At 35.9% G+C, this 15,430-nt stretch overlaps 2 protein-coding genes across 4 annotated transcripts in view; both read right to left on the bottom strand.

Moving 5' to 3' along the window:
• Positions 1 to 215: 215 nt before the first annotated feature.
• xaf1 (XIAP associated factor 1) lies at positions 216 to 5,464 on the bottom strand. Its single transcript, XM_014470810.2, has 7 exons — positions 5,339 to 5,464; positions 4,623 to 4,758; positions 4,458 to 4,514; positions 2,372 to 2,594; positions 2,215 to 2,282; positions 1,166 to 1,408; positions 216 to 1,078 (listed from the first exon to the last, which is right to left on the bottom strand). Exons 1-7 carry the CDS (start codon positions 5,374 to 5,376, stop codon positions 1,034 to 1,036), a joined length of 810 nt encoding a protein of 269 aa, XP_014326296.1. The 5' UTR covers positions 5,377 to 5,464; the 3' UTR covers positions 216 to 1,033.
• A 4,686-nt stretch (positions 5,465 to 10,150) lies between these two features.
• ecel1 (endothelin converting enzyme like 1) overlaps positions 10,151 to 15,430 on the bottom strand; it is a 137,607-nt gene continuing 132,327 nt past the window's right edge. For all 3 annotated transcript variants that reach the window (XM_023351777.1, XM_023351778.1, XM_023351779.1), the window contains 3 exons: positions 14,428 to 14,523; positions 11,695 to 11,771; positions 10,151 to 11,567 (listed from right to left, as the gene is read on the bottom strand). In XM_023351777.1, coding sequence (XP_023207545.1) covers positions 11,468 to 11,567; positions 11,695 to 11,771; positions 14,428 to 14,523 — 273 coding nt within the window. In that variant the 3' untranslated portion in view covers positions 10,151 to 11,467. The remainder of the gene's footprint in view (positions 11,568 to 11,694; positions 11,772 to 14,427; positions 14,524 to 15,430) is intronic.

Here is a 15,430-nt window from a genome sequence, read left to right as displayed (position 1 = left end):
TTTGGAGGACACTGTAAATCTAATGAGACAGGACTTATGCAAATTTTTAATACATTGAGCAGAATTAGATTAGAGATAAAATTGAGTTTGGAAATATGTAAGTAGGGTATGGAATGTAAACTAGTGTAGTTCATGCTCCAAACATATTAGTACAAACTAAATGACCAAAGTAATTGTTGACTTTTTAAAAGACAATATTTTATGAAATGACATAATGAAAGTACACAAAATTCACTTTATTGGGTGATTTTATTTGTAATTTCACATTCATAAAAAATATATTATGAAACCAAAAGTGTTTTTTCTGTCGGGATGAATTCCCACTTTCCTTTGAATGTCAGGAGTTTAAACAAGAGGGAAGCTGATGTCTCTATGACACTATTGCAAATACATTACAAAATGTGATTTCCAGGTTTTCCAGGCTACTAGAAAGTTTGTTTTAGTAATGTCAGAAGATTTAAAGGCATGAGCGTATGCTCTAGTTAATATATACATCTTAAACGTGCCACAAAACTGACACAAGTATTACTCGAATGTTGTGGCAATGACAAGATAACATTACTTGATCTCATGCTATGCCATGCGGAGCTCTGTCTGCAGTGATGAAGATAAAACTTAGCTGATGAAAGGCATTTTTGGAGATGCTAAAGCTGATAGCGTTGCCTTCTTGGTGAATAATTCAACTAATTACTATTTAGTCACTAGGGGGATTTGATTGGGGAATAAATAGCATTATAAAATTCTATTCATTACTAATAACTAAAACAAGGCAATGAAGTCACCAGTACTGATGCAGCAGAACACTGTGAATTTCACACCCGTCATCCCAGTACAGACGTACTATTCAAAATTTGGACACAACAGCACTTAAACAGGACTTAAAAATACACAATACCCCACTTTTAAGAGATGATTTAGCTAACATTAAAAATGACAAAACAAAAAAATGTAAACACATTCTAAGTTGGCAGCTGATGGCCTTTGTGTTGATCATTACTCTCAGGAGACCCATTCAAAGGACTTTTCTCTGTCCTTAGCCCTCTCTGTCTTTCAAGACAACATGGACTCTGCATTTTGCCTATAACATGAAAAAGAAGAAAAAACATTGTTATCAAAGGAAATATTTAGCAAAAAATAAAAAACCTGTGTGATTCAGGAATTTTACCTCATGCCATTTCAGTGTTGGGACCGGCAGAGCCAGATGACAATGTGGGCAGGTGCTGATCTGGTCCTGGTCATCATTGACCCACAAACCCCGTCTCCCTGCATGTGACTGGGAAGTGGCTTTATAAGCACTTCTCAGCTGGTCTTGACTCTGCTGCTTGAATAAGTCATCTTTATCCTCCCACTTTTCTTCTTTGGTGTCAACCTCTTCATAGAGCAGCTTTGATTCTTGATAACACTTCAGCTGCATGTGAGAAAGGAAGACAGACACAGATACGTGTCAAAGTGAATTCCTGAAGCTATAAATTCTAATATTACTGTGGTGATGCAGTTCAGGATCAGCAGATGACAAAACACAACATTTAAGACTAAAGTCTTATATCAGTCCACAATAAATTTCTGTGTCTTCTGAATTTCATGACTGCATAAATTAAGTGAAATTCATGTTTACTGAGTTACATTAATTCCATGTATTTTCTACGGTAATATGATGCTTTGAATTTTACAGTATGTCTCTGTTGATATTTTAAAATTTTACCATAAATTTTATTGATTATTTTTACAGTGTGGGATTAATAAAAGGTCTGTTTAATACCTGCCCAAAGGTAAATTAGCCTCAATGGAAAAAAATCTGGTCAGATAAGAACTATTTAGATGTGTGAAACACGGTAGTGGCCGTAGCATGCTCTGGTGACAAGGGATATTGAAGCTGGGCTAAGCTGGTGGAGACATAACCCAAAAGACTTGCAGCTGCAGTTGGAGCAAAGTGTGGTTCTACAAAGCACTGCCTCAGAGGGGCTTAATACAGATGCATGCCACATTTTCAGATTTTTACCCATTATAAATAAAGTTAAATATTGCATCCTTTTCCTTCCACTTCACAATTACACATTACCTTGATAGTATTGCCATATTGAGGTTTATGGCAATACTATGACAAAATATGGATTATGAACTGCATAATTCATATTGGATCAAACTGTGAATTGGACACAGTTTGGTCCAATTCACAATTTCAAAAGGAAATGTAATGGAGCATGTTTAACATACCTTATGATGGTCTATCTCTTTTTCCAGAAATGATCTCCCACAGTTTCTACAGCTCACTCTGTTCTCCGCTGAGACAAAGAAAAGCTCAGGTTATACAGGAGGGAAATATATTCTGGACAATAAGTGACTTCAGGGCTGAATTGGTCCATTTCAGTACTTTTATCTAGTGCACTGCTGAGAGTTTGAGTCGAGTCCTCTCCTTCGGCAGCTGAGCAGGTTGAACTGTGCTCTGATTGGTCACTCAGTTTGACGTAGCGACCGCAGTCCTTGCAAAGCTCCGTGCGACTCCCACAGACCACAGTGTGCTCCTCCAGCTGCCTCCACGGCACCTCCAGTTCACAGAACGTACACTTCTGCAGACGCTCCGGACACTCCTCCGCCTGGAAGCAGAGCAGAGCAGAGTTGGAAAGATCCATTTGTTCTGTCGCACAGATCGATACGTTTACTCTGTATCATGATCTGACAGGAAATTGCCTTATCAAATAAACCCCAACAGTCTGTATGAGCTTTCTGATACTGGTGGCTAAGACCTGCATCCAGTGAGATCATAATGAGAAAAAGCCATACAGACAAAGCTAACCCTTGATAATATCCAAGCAGTCTTTTCTGACTGTAAAAATGCATGCACTGATATTGCACTACTAAATTAAAGGTGGTGTACTTCAAGTTTAGTGTTTATAATCTATATTTAGGAATGGCATAGTGAAGTATACTTGGCTTATACTGAAAAGCATAAAGAGAGTTTTACTTAAATTGGTAAATTCTAGTCATTAAGTGGGCTTTGAAGAAAAGTCCATCAGTTTTCAGTCAACTAAAGTCAGGGTGAACCAAAAGGTTCATGCAGAATTAGAGATCCCAAAGATACAACTTTTTTTTTTTATTATAGATTTTGTTTTTGTAGCGATATCATATATTTTTTTATCTCATTTATAAATGTCACAAAACATATGGCTTAAACTGTATCAAATTACACACAGGTGAACCCAATTTTTAGATTTTAATTTTAAAAAATGTTTTTACAAATGTTATAAACATGCATAATTTCCTTTCTGATTCACAACGGTACACTACTTTGATTTGGACTCTTTAATAAAAAACACTGGCATTTTGGAGGACACTGTAAATCTAATGAGACAGGATGTTAGAATAATTATGTTTTGTTACCATTCTTACATAAGTAGTTACCAGTTTGTTTTTCATTTAAAGGTTTAGTATTCACACCCCAGGGAGGAAGAATCTGTTAAATCGTGTGAAAGACAAACTTTGCTTTTTCCCTAAACCTTGAAGCTGCAGCTGCTTTCTAATCTAGGGATACTCCTTAAAGGGCCTGTGTGTTAGTTTATGTGTTCTTCCTTGTTTCAGAATAGCCATTCTTTGATTTATCACTCTCCCACATTTCACTCTTGACTCCCTTCTTTCTCCTGCTTTATAACAAGACAGGCTCTGCTGCAGGGAGTCAGAACGCATGGTAAACACCTTGAAGAAGTGGTTTGCTATGTTTTCTCCTTCTGCAGAAGCTTGGTTGAAAACTCATAAACGTTGTCTGTGGTTCTTTCTTTGTATTTAGGTAAACAAAATACCTATCACAGGACTTATACAAATTTTAAATACATTGAGCAGAATTAGATTATAGATAAAATGGAGTGTGGAAATATGAAAGTAGGGTATGGAATGTAAACTACTGTAGTTCATGCTCATATCAGATATGCAACATATCAGTACAAACTAAATGACCAAAGAAATTGTTGACTTTTTAAAAGACAATATTTTATGAAATGACATAATGAAAGTACACAAAATTCACTATAATGGATGATTTTATTTGTAATTTCATATTCACAAAAAATATATTATGAAACCAAATAGTGTTTTTTCTGTCAGGATGAACTCACACTTTCCTTTGAATGTCAGGAGTTTAAACAATAGGGAAGCTGATGTCTTTATGACACTATTGCAAATACATTACAAAATTTGATTTCCAGGTTTTCCAGGCTACTAGAAAGTTTTTTTTAGTAATGTCAGAAGATTTAAAGGCATGAGCGTATGCTCTAGTTAATATATACATCATAAGCGGCCCTAAACTTCCTTAATCTTAACTTCTTATAAATGTTTCAGTCCAAAGCAGCAAGACTGAATGTATCTGAACAAAAGAAACAGACATAGAAAGACATCAAGGTTGAGATTTGAGATGTTCCTCCACACAACATTGTACTGAACCTTCTTATTAGTTCAAAGAAACTCACCTCATGATCCTCGAGGTGACACCGTTCAATCTTCTTGTTGCACTTGGAGCAATTCACCTTCAGACGAAGAGAAATGGTTTGATAGGAAATAACTACATAAGGTTCATTGTGCAGGGAAAATGTTGGAAAAAAACAAAGTGGTGTAGTTTATACACGGATGTTCACCTTGGTGTGCTGCTCCTCAAAGTGCTGGCTCAGCTGGTCTTTGGGGACAGCTTCATCACAGTCAGGACAGACACTCAAAAATCGTTTGCAGTGGCTCTCATGCAGAGGGAAGTTGGCCTCTGCCACCTCCTTGTGGCTAATTTTTAAAAAAAAAAAAAACACAAGTTCACGAGAAAAATACTTCAGGGTAACTTTAAATACTTTTATGACCTGGTAAAGATTGAGTCTTTGAACCAGGAAGTTCGCTAATCAAGGACCGAAAACTCCACAGGGTTATATCGTGTAAGCCTAAAAGTGGATTCAGAAATTATTCCTTTTAACAATGTTATAACAACATGACTCCCTCTGATCAGAGGGGCAGAAATCATTTAAAACTTGAAAGTAAACGTATTGTTTATTCTGACCAGCTGTTTTCACTGAGCTACAGAAAAGTTACCCAGCGACTCCAAATATGTAATTTCAATCTTAGGCCACACTGAAGTGAAACCTTTCTTTTTGCACCTGCGCTCCTTTAAGTCAAACACCTTAAAGAGCTTTTAACAAACATTTAACTTCATGTTGGGCTGAGATAAAAATGTAAACAATTGGTTCTAAAATGAAAGCGTCTTTACCATCTGTACCTCAAAGATCCATATTATTATTCAGGCTATTTATGTTGCTAATAAAACAAAACTTAAATCACTCATCGTTCAATGCAGTTCTGTGTCAGTTCTTACCATGTTTCACAGGTTCGGGTTGGTTCTGTGTTTTCCATCGACAGATGTTGCTCAGAGTGGGAAAAATTGTCTTGAAACGTCAACGCAAAGTTCAATCACGTTTCTCCGAAACAGAAAGTAAAATCATCTGCTCCGTCAGGCTGCACGCATTCCGATTCACCACCGGGAGGCGCTGAAGGCACTTTAGTGGTGATTTGTATTGACTGCTGTATATTTACTCACATATTAACGTTTCAAATACCAAAAAAGTCAAATACAGTTGCTGCTTCCGTTAATTAAAAAAAAAAAAAATCTTGTAATTCTCTCTAGATGATTTTCTTGTCACAGTATGCATAAAATCCCCCCACCCCCAGCATATTTTATTTTACTTATATGTATTTTTTTCTTTTCTTTTCTTCTGTTTATATACAATATCAGTGTTTCAAAAATCAGGTCTCACAAAAGAAACACAAGCACAGAGTTTCTAGCAGATGCCCTTTATGACCAATAATAACTTCAAAAGAACCAATTCTTGGAAATCAATTATAAGGAAATTATGGCTGCTTATTAGAACAGCACCTCTTAAAATTCTTGAAGCAAAACTGAAACTGTTTCTGTAATCAGTTTTGTTTTTGTCCAAAGTAAAAATACATCTAAAAAGAAAGTAGAGCTCTACTATTTCTTTCTTTTTATCTCGGTCTTAGGTTTTGTGAGCTGAGTTGAAAGAGTTTGGGTTAGCTGTTGCACATTCCTTTTGGCTTTTCTTTTTTGATCAAAATAAAACCCCATGAAATAGTGTGAAAGAAGACTGAATTTACATTTCAAAGCAGCAGGTTTCTCAGATAAGATGGGTTGTAGTTAAATTTTTTTTTAAATAATTTCTTTCTTGTATAAAATTAAATTCCTGTGATTTAGAAAACAATTAATGTCATCTGACTTTGCTGCAAAACCAGCTGCTGAGAAGACATTCTCAAGTCCAGATATCGTCTGTCCTAAAATGTGTTATTGAGTTATAGCGGTGCATAATAATCCACAATTCAGTTCAGTTCAGCTTGATTAGAGAGCACTATTCCATAAGTTGTCGTAAATGTTTCTGAATTTATAATTATAATGATATTCAGTTCCAAATTCTTCTCATGTCAATCCATCTCCTTACAGTACAATGCAATCAAATTGAGCTGATTATGAAAGAAGAGCTGGTCTCAAAGGTCACCATCAGTTCATTGGTGGTTATAGTGATGTGGAGAAATTCATACAAGAACGCAACAACAAAGCATACTTTATATCTGCTGTAATGGACAGTGAGCTATTTAAAATAAATTGCCTAAATAATTTAAATTTGTAGACTAAAGTAAATTATTCAAAGTGAATTTTCTAAATTAAGAATGTTGCAGATTGTTTATGGATGTTTGTCTGTTTTGATTAGCACTGTTGGTGGTTTATATTTTGTTTTGTTTAATGATATTTGGTACCTCCCCCAAACTTTGTAATGTTTTGGGGTTTTTTTTTGTATGTACCTCACAGGCTGCCGTAGCTAATGAGGGCAGGCCCTATAAAAGCTGGTAGAATCATTGTACCAATGAATGATTTGAACTGTCAAGATGTTTGGTACAAAGAAATCAACAGTTAGTGTTCCCCAGTGAAAGCAGCGAGGTACGTTTTGTTTTGTTCTTTGTATTGCAAGTTTATGTTTTGTATTCTAATATTTGTATATGTTTTAGTTTTCACGGTGACTGAGGTAACTGTGGTGACTGTGATGATCATGGTGGATCTTCATCAAAGAAAAAAATAAAACGCTAAATTCACCCGTCGAGACTGGCTGAGTAATTCAAGTGCTGGGGAGCTGCTACATCTGCATTTATTTGGTTATGGGCTCCGACCTATTAATTACAAAATGACAAACAAGAGGAGGACTTTAGATTAAAGTCATCAGGTCCCCTCTTTGTATGAAATACCACTTCAAAAGGATGGCATATTTTACCTGCTTCTGGGAGCATCAGATTATTTCTAATTCTGCACACTTTTTTTAAGGATATGTGAGAAATTTTACAATCAAAATGAGAAAAAGCCCAGCAATTCTTTTCTAGATCTACCAGCTTCCTAAATCTCAATTTCTCGACTATTTTCCAGAAGATCTGAGATGCATATTCCCAAAGGTAAAAGTTTTTAGTTGGAGCATAAGCAGAAACCAGTCATGTTTCTATTTTAACACAAGCATAGAAACAACGCAGGTGTTTTATCCTGGTTAAGAAAATGACAGTGATTTTAGATTGAAATTATGCCACCAAACACTGTTCTGCAAACATAATCTTCCATACAGGGTCTCTTATTTGTAGGGAATCATTTGCTGAGTGATTTACACATCAGTGTAAATATTCATGCCTCCACACAATCTATTAAAAATCCATAGTGCTGACTGAGCTGCTTCTTTCTGATGCAGCACACAGATCAGTGGAGGCTGGAAGACTAAAGACGTTTTTCTACCAACTTTTGCTTTGTTTACAATACATGGTAAAAAAAAAAAAAAACATGCAAATTTATATAGCAATGTGTGACAAATAAAAAATAACTAAATGTTTAAAATTTGGTAATGCAATTGCAAGTTGTGTTGTGTTATCTTTGTGCTCACACACCTAAATGTTACAGAATGGCAAATTTGAAAATCTATCGATGAATGCATTTGTTTTAAATACTGCTTCTGTGCTGCCAGTGGGAAGCCTGTGTTTAAAGGAGGGATGTTACACAGCGACAGTGAGAACATGTTTATGAAGTTACTGCTATTTTATTGTCTTTATTGAATACTCTCGATAACTTTGCTCAAACAGAATAATTTTTAATCCAGAAGAGCATGAAATATGTTGTCATTCTTAAAGAACAAACACTTTCTTTAATTTTTTTGAGTTTTATAACAAGGCAAAGCATAAAACCTTTGCAAGAAGAGGATGAATAAATTTTTTTTTATGGGACGTTATTTTTGAAGAAATGATATTAAAAAGACTCCAACCTAATGACAAGAAAAATAGATCCAAAAAATGTTTGTACTTGTTCAACGAATAAAACTGCTCAAACTTGCATTTATTATGTTATTTATGTTTAAAAATATTAGCTAGATTTTTGGACTTTTCACAATTATTCTTAGCAACATGGGTGAAAATAATAAAGAGTCACTCCAGCTCAAATACATTGCTATTTGTTTTTGTAATGTTGCAAAATATAAAAAAGGTTCATGGTGTAACAACTTATGCAAGACTCTGTATGTCGTATAAAACATACAGTCCTAGCGTGTACAGATTGTGTTGTATTGATTTCTGGCAGGTTTTGCATGTTGTAAACAACCCAGAGGCAGAGTGAGAGAGGTGAACTTTCAATGCCTGACAATGTTAAGCCAAGTGTTTTATTTCACATCACTCAGAGCTTGAGAACCTGGATGAAAATGCAGTTATTTAACCACCTGGACATGGTGAGTGAGCCTTTGTTTTTTTATTAGAACATTAAACAGCGACCAACAGAGAGGAAAAGAGAGCAGCCACATGTTTGTTAGCAGCTGTACACTGAAGCACATGTGTGATCCTCCATGTTAATCGATCAGGATTTAATGCTGCTCTGGATGGAAACATGCACTCACTTCAACAACCATTACATCTGATATACTTCTTCACTGTACAAAGAATCTAATCATTCTTCTGTTTTGAAATTAACAAATTCTTCATAGAAAAGTAACACTATTTACAAATGTATGATTCTTTATAATTACAGTTGGACTTTATTGTACAGGGAGTTGGGTTTTGTGATGAGTTACATGTAACATGTGACCTCCAATAATTCTTCTGTTTTGGCAGCATGGACTGAAGAGACAATTTCTCTCTTTGGTGCTGCGTGTTGCTACAAATCCTGAGAAAAGTACTCAGCATGAGTCAACAGGTTTTTGTTTGTTTTTTCAAAAAAAAAAAAAAAAAATCTTACAAACACTCACAGTAACGAAAGACCAATGCAGGCAAACATTAATTACAACAGTCGAGACGAGCTGAACACTGACCATTGCTCTCCGCGGCCACAAGAGGGCAGCGCTGCAACACATATTAAATTCCAATCCCGGAGCGAGAAAACACCAATGTTTTCTAATAACTGTAGGTTCCCGACTCCAGGGCCTTACAATCCGCATTATGTCATTTTCTGTTGTTGTGTTGGAAAGGATAAATCCGTTCAAAGTTCTTTAGTTCATGATTAAAAACACATTCACATACAAATGTGAAAAAGAACATCTTTTTTTTCTTACTGTTATTAAATTAGACTAACCCTTTTCTGTTTAGATCAGTTATGGTTACCAGAATTATTATTATTTCTATTTGCTAAATACTATAATACTTTTTATAAAAACTTTAAAATAAGAGGTTAGCATGAATTTGTTTAGTATCTGGTGGAATTGCCTTAAAACTGTTTTAGGGTTTCTTTCCATGAGACTCGAAATAGGTTGGTGGAATTTTATCCATCCATCCATTTTCTGTACGCCCTTGTCCCTAGTTGGGTGAGGAGGGGTGCTGGTGCCTATCTCCAGCTAATGGAGAGGCGGGGTACACCCTGGACAGGTGGCCAGTCTGTCGCAGGGCAACGCAGAGACAGACAGGACAAACAACCATGCACACACACACACACACACACACACTCACACCTAGGGAGAATTTTAGAGAGACCAATTGACCTAACAGTCATGTTTTTGGACTGTGGGAATTTTAGCCAATTATACTATATTATATTATTATTACTTATTATTTACCCACACACTTTTTTTTTTTTAACTCTGTCTGCAAATCCACTGAAATCAGGGATTTCTACTAGCCACTCCAAAACTTTAACTTTAATGTTCTTAACTTACTTTGTAACTAATTGTCAGTATAGTATAGTGTAAATTTGAAAGACTCATTTGCTACCAAATTTTAACTTTCAGACTGAGGTTTTGAGATGTTGCTTTGATTTTTACTCATGATGTTCTTTCTACAAAATGCCATCTATTGTGTGAAGTGCCTTTGTCTCATAATACACACAACATGATGCTGCCACCTCTGTGGTACACAGTTGGGATGGTTTCACTGGTCACAGGACATGTTTCCAAACACTAAGATCTTTGTCCCTCTGTGCATTTGCAAACTGTAATCTTTTTTTTTGAGTTGCTTCTGGAGAGGATTCTTCCTCTCTAAAGGGCCTTTCTCCTCATGCTGGTACAGGACTCATTTCACAGCAGATAATGACTCTCCTAGAAGCTTCAGTCAGCATCTTTACAAGGTTTGCTTTTTTTCTGGTTTTTTAAAATATTTTACACCAAACTACGCTCATCTTTTGGACACAGAACCTGTCTCCTTCCTGAACAGTATGTTTATACGTATGCCTCCATTTAACTCGGATGACATCATCTGGATTTCTTCAAATTCTTTAATATCTTCCATGTAGCGAATTGAAATAAGTTTGTTAATCCTAACTGATTTAAAACAGAAAAAGTTCAGTTAGCTTTAATACCACACAGTGAGAAAAAAACGAACAAAACGCATACGCATCTTTTCAAAGTGTATGTACCGTAAACGTGTTTTCTCTGGAGGATAATAAAAATAGGAATTTAGCCACAGCAACGTTACTATGAGGTTTAATTTCCTGGCATGAGAGCAAACAATTTATGAACTGGAAATGGTAGTGAGCCTGAGAGTGGCATCTGCAGATGGATACTTCCTGAATGTTTGGCTGGCACTAAGATGCTACAAATCCATATTTACTCTAAGTTGACTGTTTTTTCATTACATATGAAATAAGCCTTTTTCATACAAAAAACAAACAAGAAAACATAATGCCTAACCTGAAACAAAACTCTATGAATCCTAAACATAATGTATGAGATATTTGCTAAATAGAAAAATAGATGATTTCAAAATAAATGTAAACATAGAAAAATATTTATAATCACATGATATTTGTACACAAGCTACAGTCACATGACTCATGCTTGGTTTGACCAGTGGTACTCAGTCACTGACGGTGATGATGATGTGGACCCATAGGCAGTGGTCTGAACACTGTTTCCTCCCTGATGAACTATGGGAATATGTGATGTGTCTGAAGAAACGGTGAGTTTTGTGTGGATCTTGAAAATTGAGGGTCACTGGGTCACCAAACAGAGCACTTTTCCACAGGGTTCATCGGAGAACCCTTGGGACAGTTGAAAACACGGGCAAACTCATCAAACTGGGAAACGCTGCCAAGCACCCTGCAGGGGAAGCAAACAGGAATAAAATAAAGTTAAAAGTGATGTGGAATGTGTAAAACATCACATTGTTCATGAATGTTTTATAGTAGAATTATTTTTCAAAACCAAAATTAAATAAAAATGTCACCTGCAGTGCTCTGGTGCATGCTTGTCAGTGAGCAGCTGCAGATAGATGGACTGAGATCTTCTCTTCATACACCAGTTCTGACAGAAAACAACCCAAAACAAAATAAACACAACAGTGGCTTGAAAGGTTTATATCATTTTGGAGCTAGAAAACATAGTAAAGGATGAGAGACTTTTAAATCACAGTCTGACTTAAGAATGATTTTTTTCTAAATAGTAACTTTAACAACCATACTGGCTGTCAACAGAGAACAAGCTGTTTTCTTGATTTTTAAAAAAGACCTTCTCAAAAAAAGTATGTGGCGGCTTATTGGCAATTCAGAAAAAGGATGGACTGAGAACTCTAAGGTGTAGACGTTTTGCTCAGAATATTAAAAAAACTGGAATCTTGCAATTAAAAGAAAAAAAAAATAATAAAAACGCCCCGGAGATTTTTCTTTAGCCTTGTGTGGCCATAGTGTGATGCCTTGGTGTCAAAGGTCAATGCTCCAAACACCATGTCATCACTCTTTCAACAGCTTTTGTGTCGGTTGTATTGTGCGAGCTTTGTTTCTTTTTATTTGTGATCATGTAAAATAAATATACATATCAAGAGCTACAGGCTGGAACAGAATTGAAATGGAAAAGCTATAAAAAGAATACAGCATATAATTCCAGTTAGTTTTATTGCATTGACCTTATAAGCATCCCTGTATCACAATAAATTAGAAAAAATACCAGAGCTTCTGCAGCTGTATTTCTGGTCATTTTATGCTTTTCTTGATATTTTCTGCTGTGCTTTTATTTAACCACTTTTTATGGTGTTTTAATCAGCTTTTCTGCATTCGTGATAAATTCTTATGCCTTTTAAACATCAGTTTTGCTGAGCAAATGTGCAACGAAGCGAGACAGCACACAAGTAAAAAGTTGACGAGAGAAGTGTTCATACAAATGTTAAGGCAGTCACAGAGTGGCTAGTTGTATATTAACACATTGAACATTGATTTCTCAGCTTAGGACAACTAAGAAAGACATCAATTAAAGATTGAAACTCTGCAGGAAGTACAAGAACAGCAGAGCCACCATGGTTGTGAGGTAGCCTGACACAATGCTGAATGAAGAGTGGGATAAAGACGCCCAGCAGGGCAGACCAGAAACGATCCAGAAACAATTAGGTGATTATCTTGAACATCTTCCAGCAAAATGAAGCACCATGATGAGAAACAAACTCCAGACCCATAGCCAAGAAAGGCCTGAGATCCTAACCCCTCTGAGAATCTATGGTCAGTACTTGAAGCTGGAAGACAAGCCAAAGTCAACAAATTGTGATCAACTATAAAGTGCATCTTTAGGGTTCTTTTACATGTCAACCCCCCGCCCCCCAAAAAAACACAATTTGAGGCGAAACTGTAAATGTGTTTTTGAAATACTCTCTAGTTATTTATAGAGTTGGATCAACAAAAATAGCATTGTTTCTTGAAAGAATATGCATGCCTCGTCCACCTGAGGTGTTTGATGCTTATAAACTAAACTTTAATCTCATCTAAACTCACCTGTTAGAGTTTTGTCAACTTTATACCTTTATTACATGTTGTGAATGGTGGCAAGATAAATAAGTGTCATCGTTCAGCGAAGCAGCCAGTAGATGAGAGAAATTGGTCTTTGTGTCATGTCATAATTATACCCCAGAGAAACAAGAAGTCAGGAAACAGTAGATCCTACTTCGATCTCAGAATTCTGATCAACATAAAATAGTGATAATTTGAAAACAATGCTCATCTAATATTTAAATATACATTAAAAAGGATTTTAGGGATACCAATAATTGTGCCACTTTATTAAAAACAAATAAGTACTCAAGGGTTAGCTATAAAGGTAAAGCTTTCATGTTTAGAAATTTCAGAGTAGGATCATGGTACTGTGACAGAAAAAATAATTAGTTTAAAAGTTTCTTTTCTTTTTCTAATACTTTCTAATCTTCCTCTGTGTACAGTGACCAGAAATGTTGACAGAAAAAAATATCTAATACAGCTTTTTCTGGTTCACGTTTTTCTATTGTTGATGTGGTGGAACACTGAGTAACTGTGTGGTCTGACTCTGTTTCTTAGGTGATGACAAATTAAATGGAATAAAACCCTGCTATTTGTTTGTGATTAATACTTTTAAAGTCCTCATGCTGTAATGATCACATTTCTCTTAACTTAACTTAACTTATTTTGGGTTTTACAGTTACACCTAATAAGTCTTTTGTTTAAAAGACACGTGTGTCAGCCTGCTGTGGAGGTTGGAGGGTCGGATTCATTTTGTTCGAGGTGATTGCATCGCCTCAAGCGTTTTATTCACACTTGCATATGACATTTGAAATGAATGTAAGCACATATTCCTGATTTTCATAACACTTCCCCCAGGGCAGGAGTTTTAAAAAATGAGCCTAAACACACCACGTTGCATTCTTAAGTGTTTTCAGATTCCGCCTCGGTTACATTAAGCTATGAATTTCAATGAAACCATTGAATTTCAATGATGACTTGTAATACTTAAAAGGATCAGGGGTGGTCTAGCGCTCGGAGACACCATGCTGTCATCAAGGCTCTGCTGATTTAATCCCTCTAATACTTAATGTATCTATCAGCTAATGCTGGTATGTGACACCTACAACCTGTCCTCTACCTTCCAGCTCCAGCTGAGAGTGGCACCTGATATGATTTGATATGTAAATGTAAAGAAAAACAGAGCCGCAGACAAACTTCCTCACCTGTGCAAAGGCTATGAAGAGCAGCTGTTCGTGGGTGTATTTTAGCTTAGGGAGGGGCCTCTCTGGACCATTATCCCTCACCCATTTTTGATATGCCTGCAAGGAGAAGTGAAGGGATAATGATTGACAGGAAATAGAAAAACAAATAACCTTCAGGTTAGATGTTAGAATGTTCCTCACTTTTCAAAGGAAAGTAAGAAAACAGAAAATATTCAAGCATGCTACAAAATACATACTACTTTATTTTATTGGGGTTTTTATATGATGAACCTGTACAAAGTAGTGCAGAATTGTGAATAGAAAAGTGTGAGATGTATTTGTATCCCGTTTGCTGTCTCATCCACACGGCTTTTAGAAAACTGCAAAGAAGGTTTGTTATGGCCATTTTTTTCCTAACTATTGCTTTTTTCTTACCACTCTTCCTTCTCTGCAACCTTTTTCCTGATCTGTTTATTGTGTTCAAAAATCTTCATAATGCCGTTTATTCACCAATGTACTCTAACAAACCTGTCAGGCCCATTAATTAGTCACAAGGAATCACATTTAGCTTATCCAACTTAATTTATTCTAATTATTAAGTTGTCAAGTTAAGCAAACATAAATAAAGTAGTTTTGACAAAACACTACTTGTGATCATTTACCGCAATTTTTTAAAGTTGGAGGTGCATTTTCTCTCTTTACAGCATTTAAGCTGAGAATAAATCCTTCAAAAGTGGAATTGATTTAGTAATTAGGTAACTTCTGCAGACAATTGGTGTTGCTGGATTTTATTTAGAGGTGTAAAAGTAATTAAGAATGAATAAAAATGCACCCTATTCTTCTGAAAAATCTGTACTTCCTTCACGAGGAATTCCCAGTAAGCGCGGGTCACAAGTTCGCGTTGATTAAGTCCCTGCCCTTTGTACACACCGCCCGTCGCTGTGTGCCACTCTGTGTTTATCTGTCACATAAAATCCCAAAGAGCAGCATAAGAGTTTATGATATTAATGGAAAAAGAGGTATG

Source organism: Xiphophorus maculatus, chromosome 18, assembly GCF_002775205.1.
Source record: "Xiphophorus maculatus strain JP 163 A chromosome 18, X_maculatus-5.0-male, whole genome shotgun sequence".
Taxonomy (NCBI): domain Eukaryota; kingdom Metazoa; phylum Chordata; class Actinopteri; order Cyprinodontiformes; family Poeciliidae; genus Xiphophorus; species Xiphophorus maculatus.
This window is presented reverse-complemented; position numbering and strand designations above follow the sequence as displayed.

Coding starts and splice junctions, on each gene's coding strand:
- xaf1 (XM_014470810.2), bottom strand. CDS start 5,376: ATGGAAAACACAGAACCAACCCGAACCTGTGAAACATG. Junction 4,759..5,338: donor ACCCGAACCTGTGAAACATG/GTAAGAACTGAC, acceptor TTTAAAAATTAG/CCACAAGGAGGTGGCAGAGG. Junction 2,283..2,371: donor CAGCAGTGCACTAGATAAAA/GTACTGAAATGG, acceptor TCTTTGTCTCAG/CGGAGAACAGAGTGAGCTGT.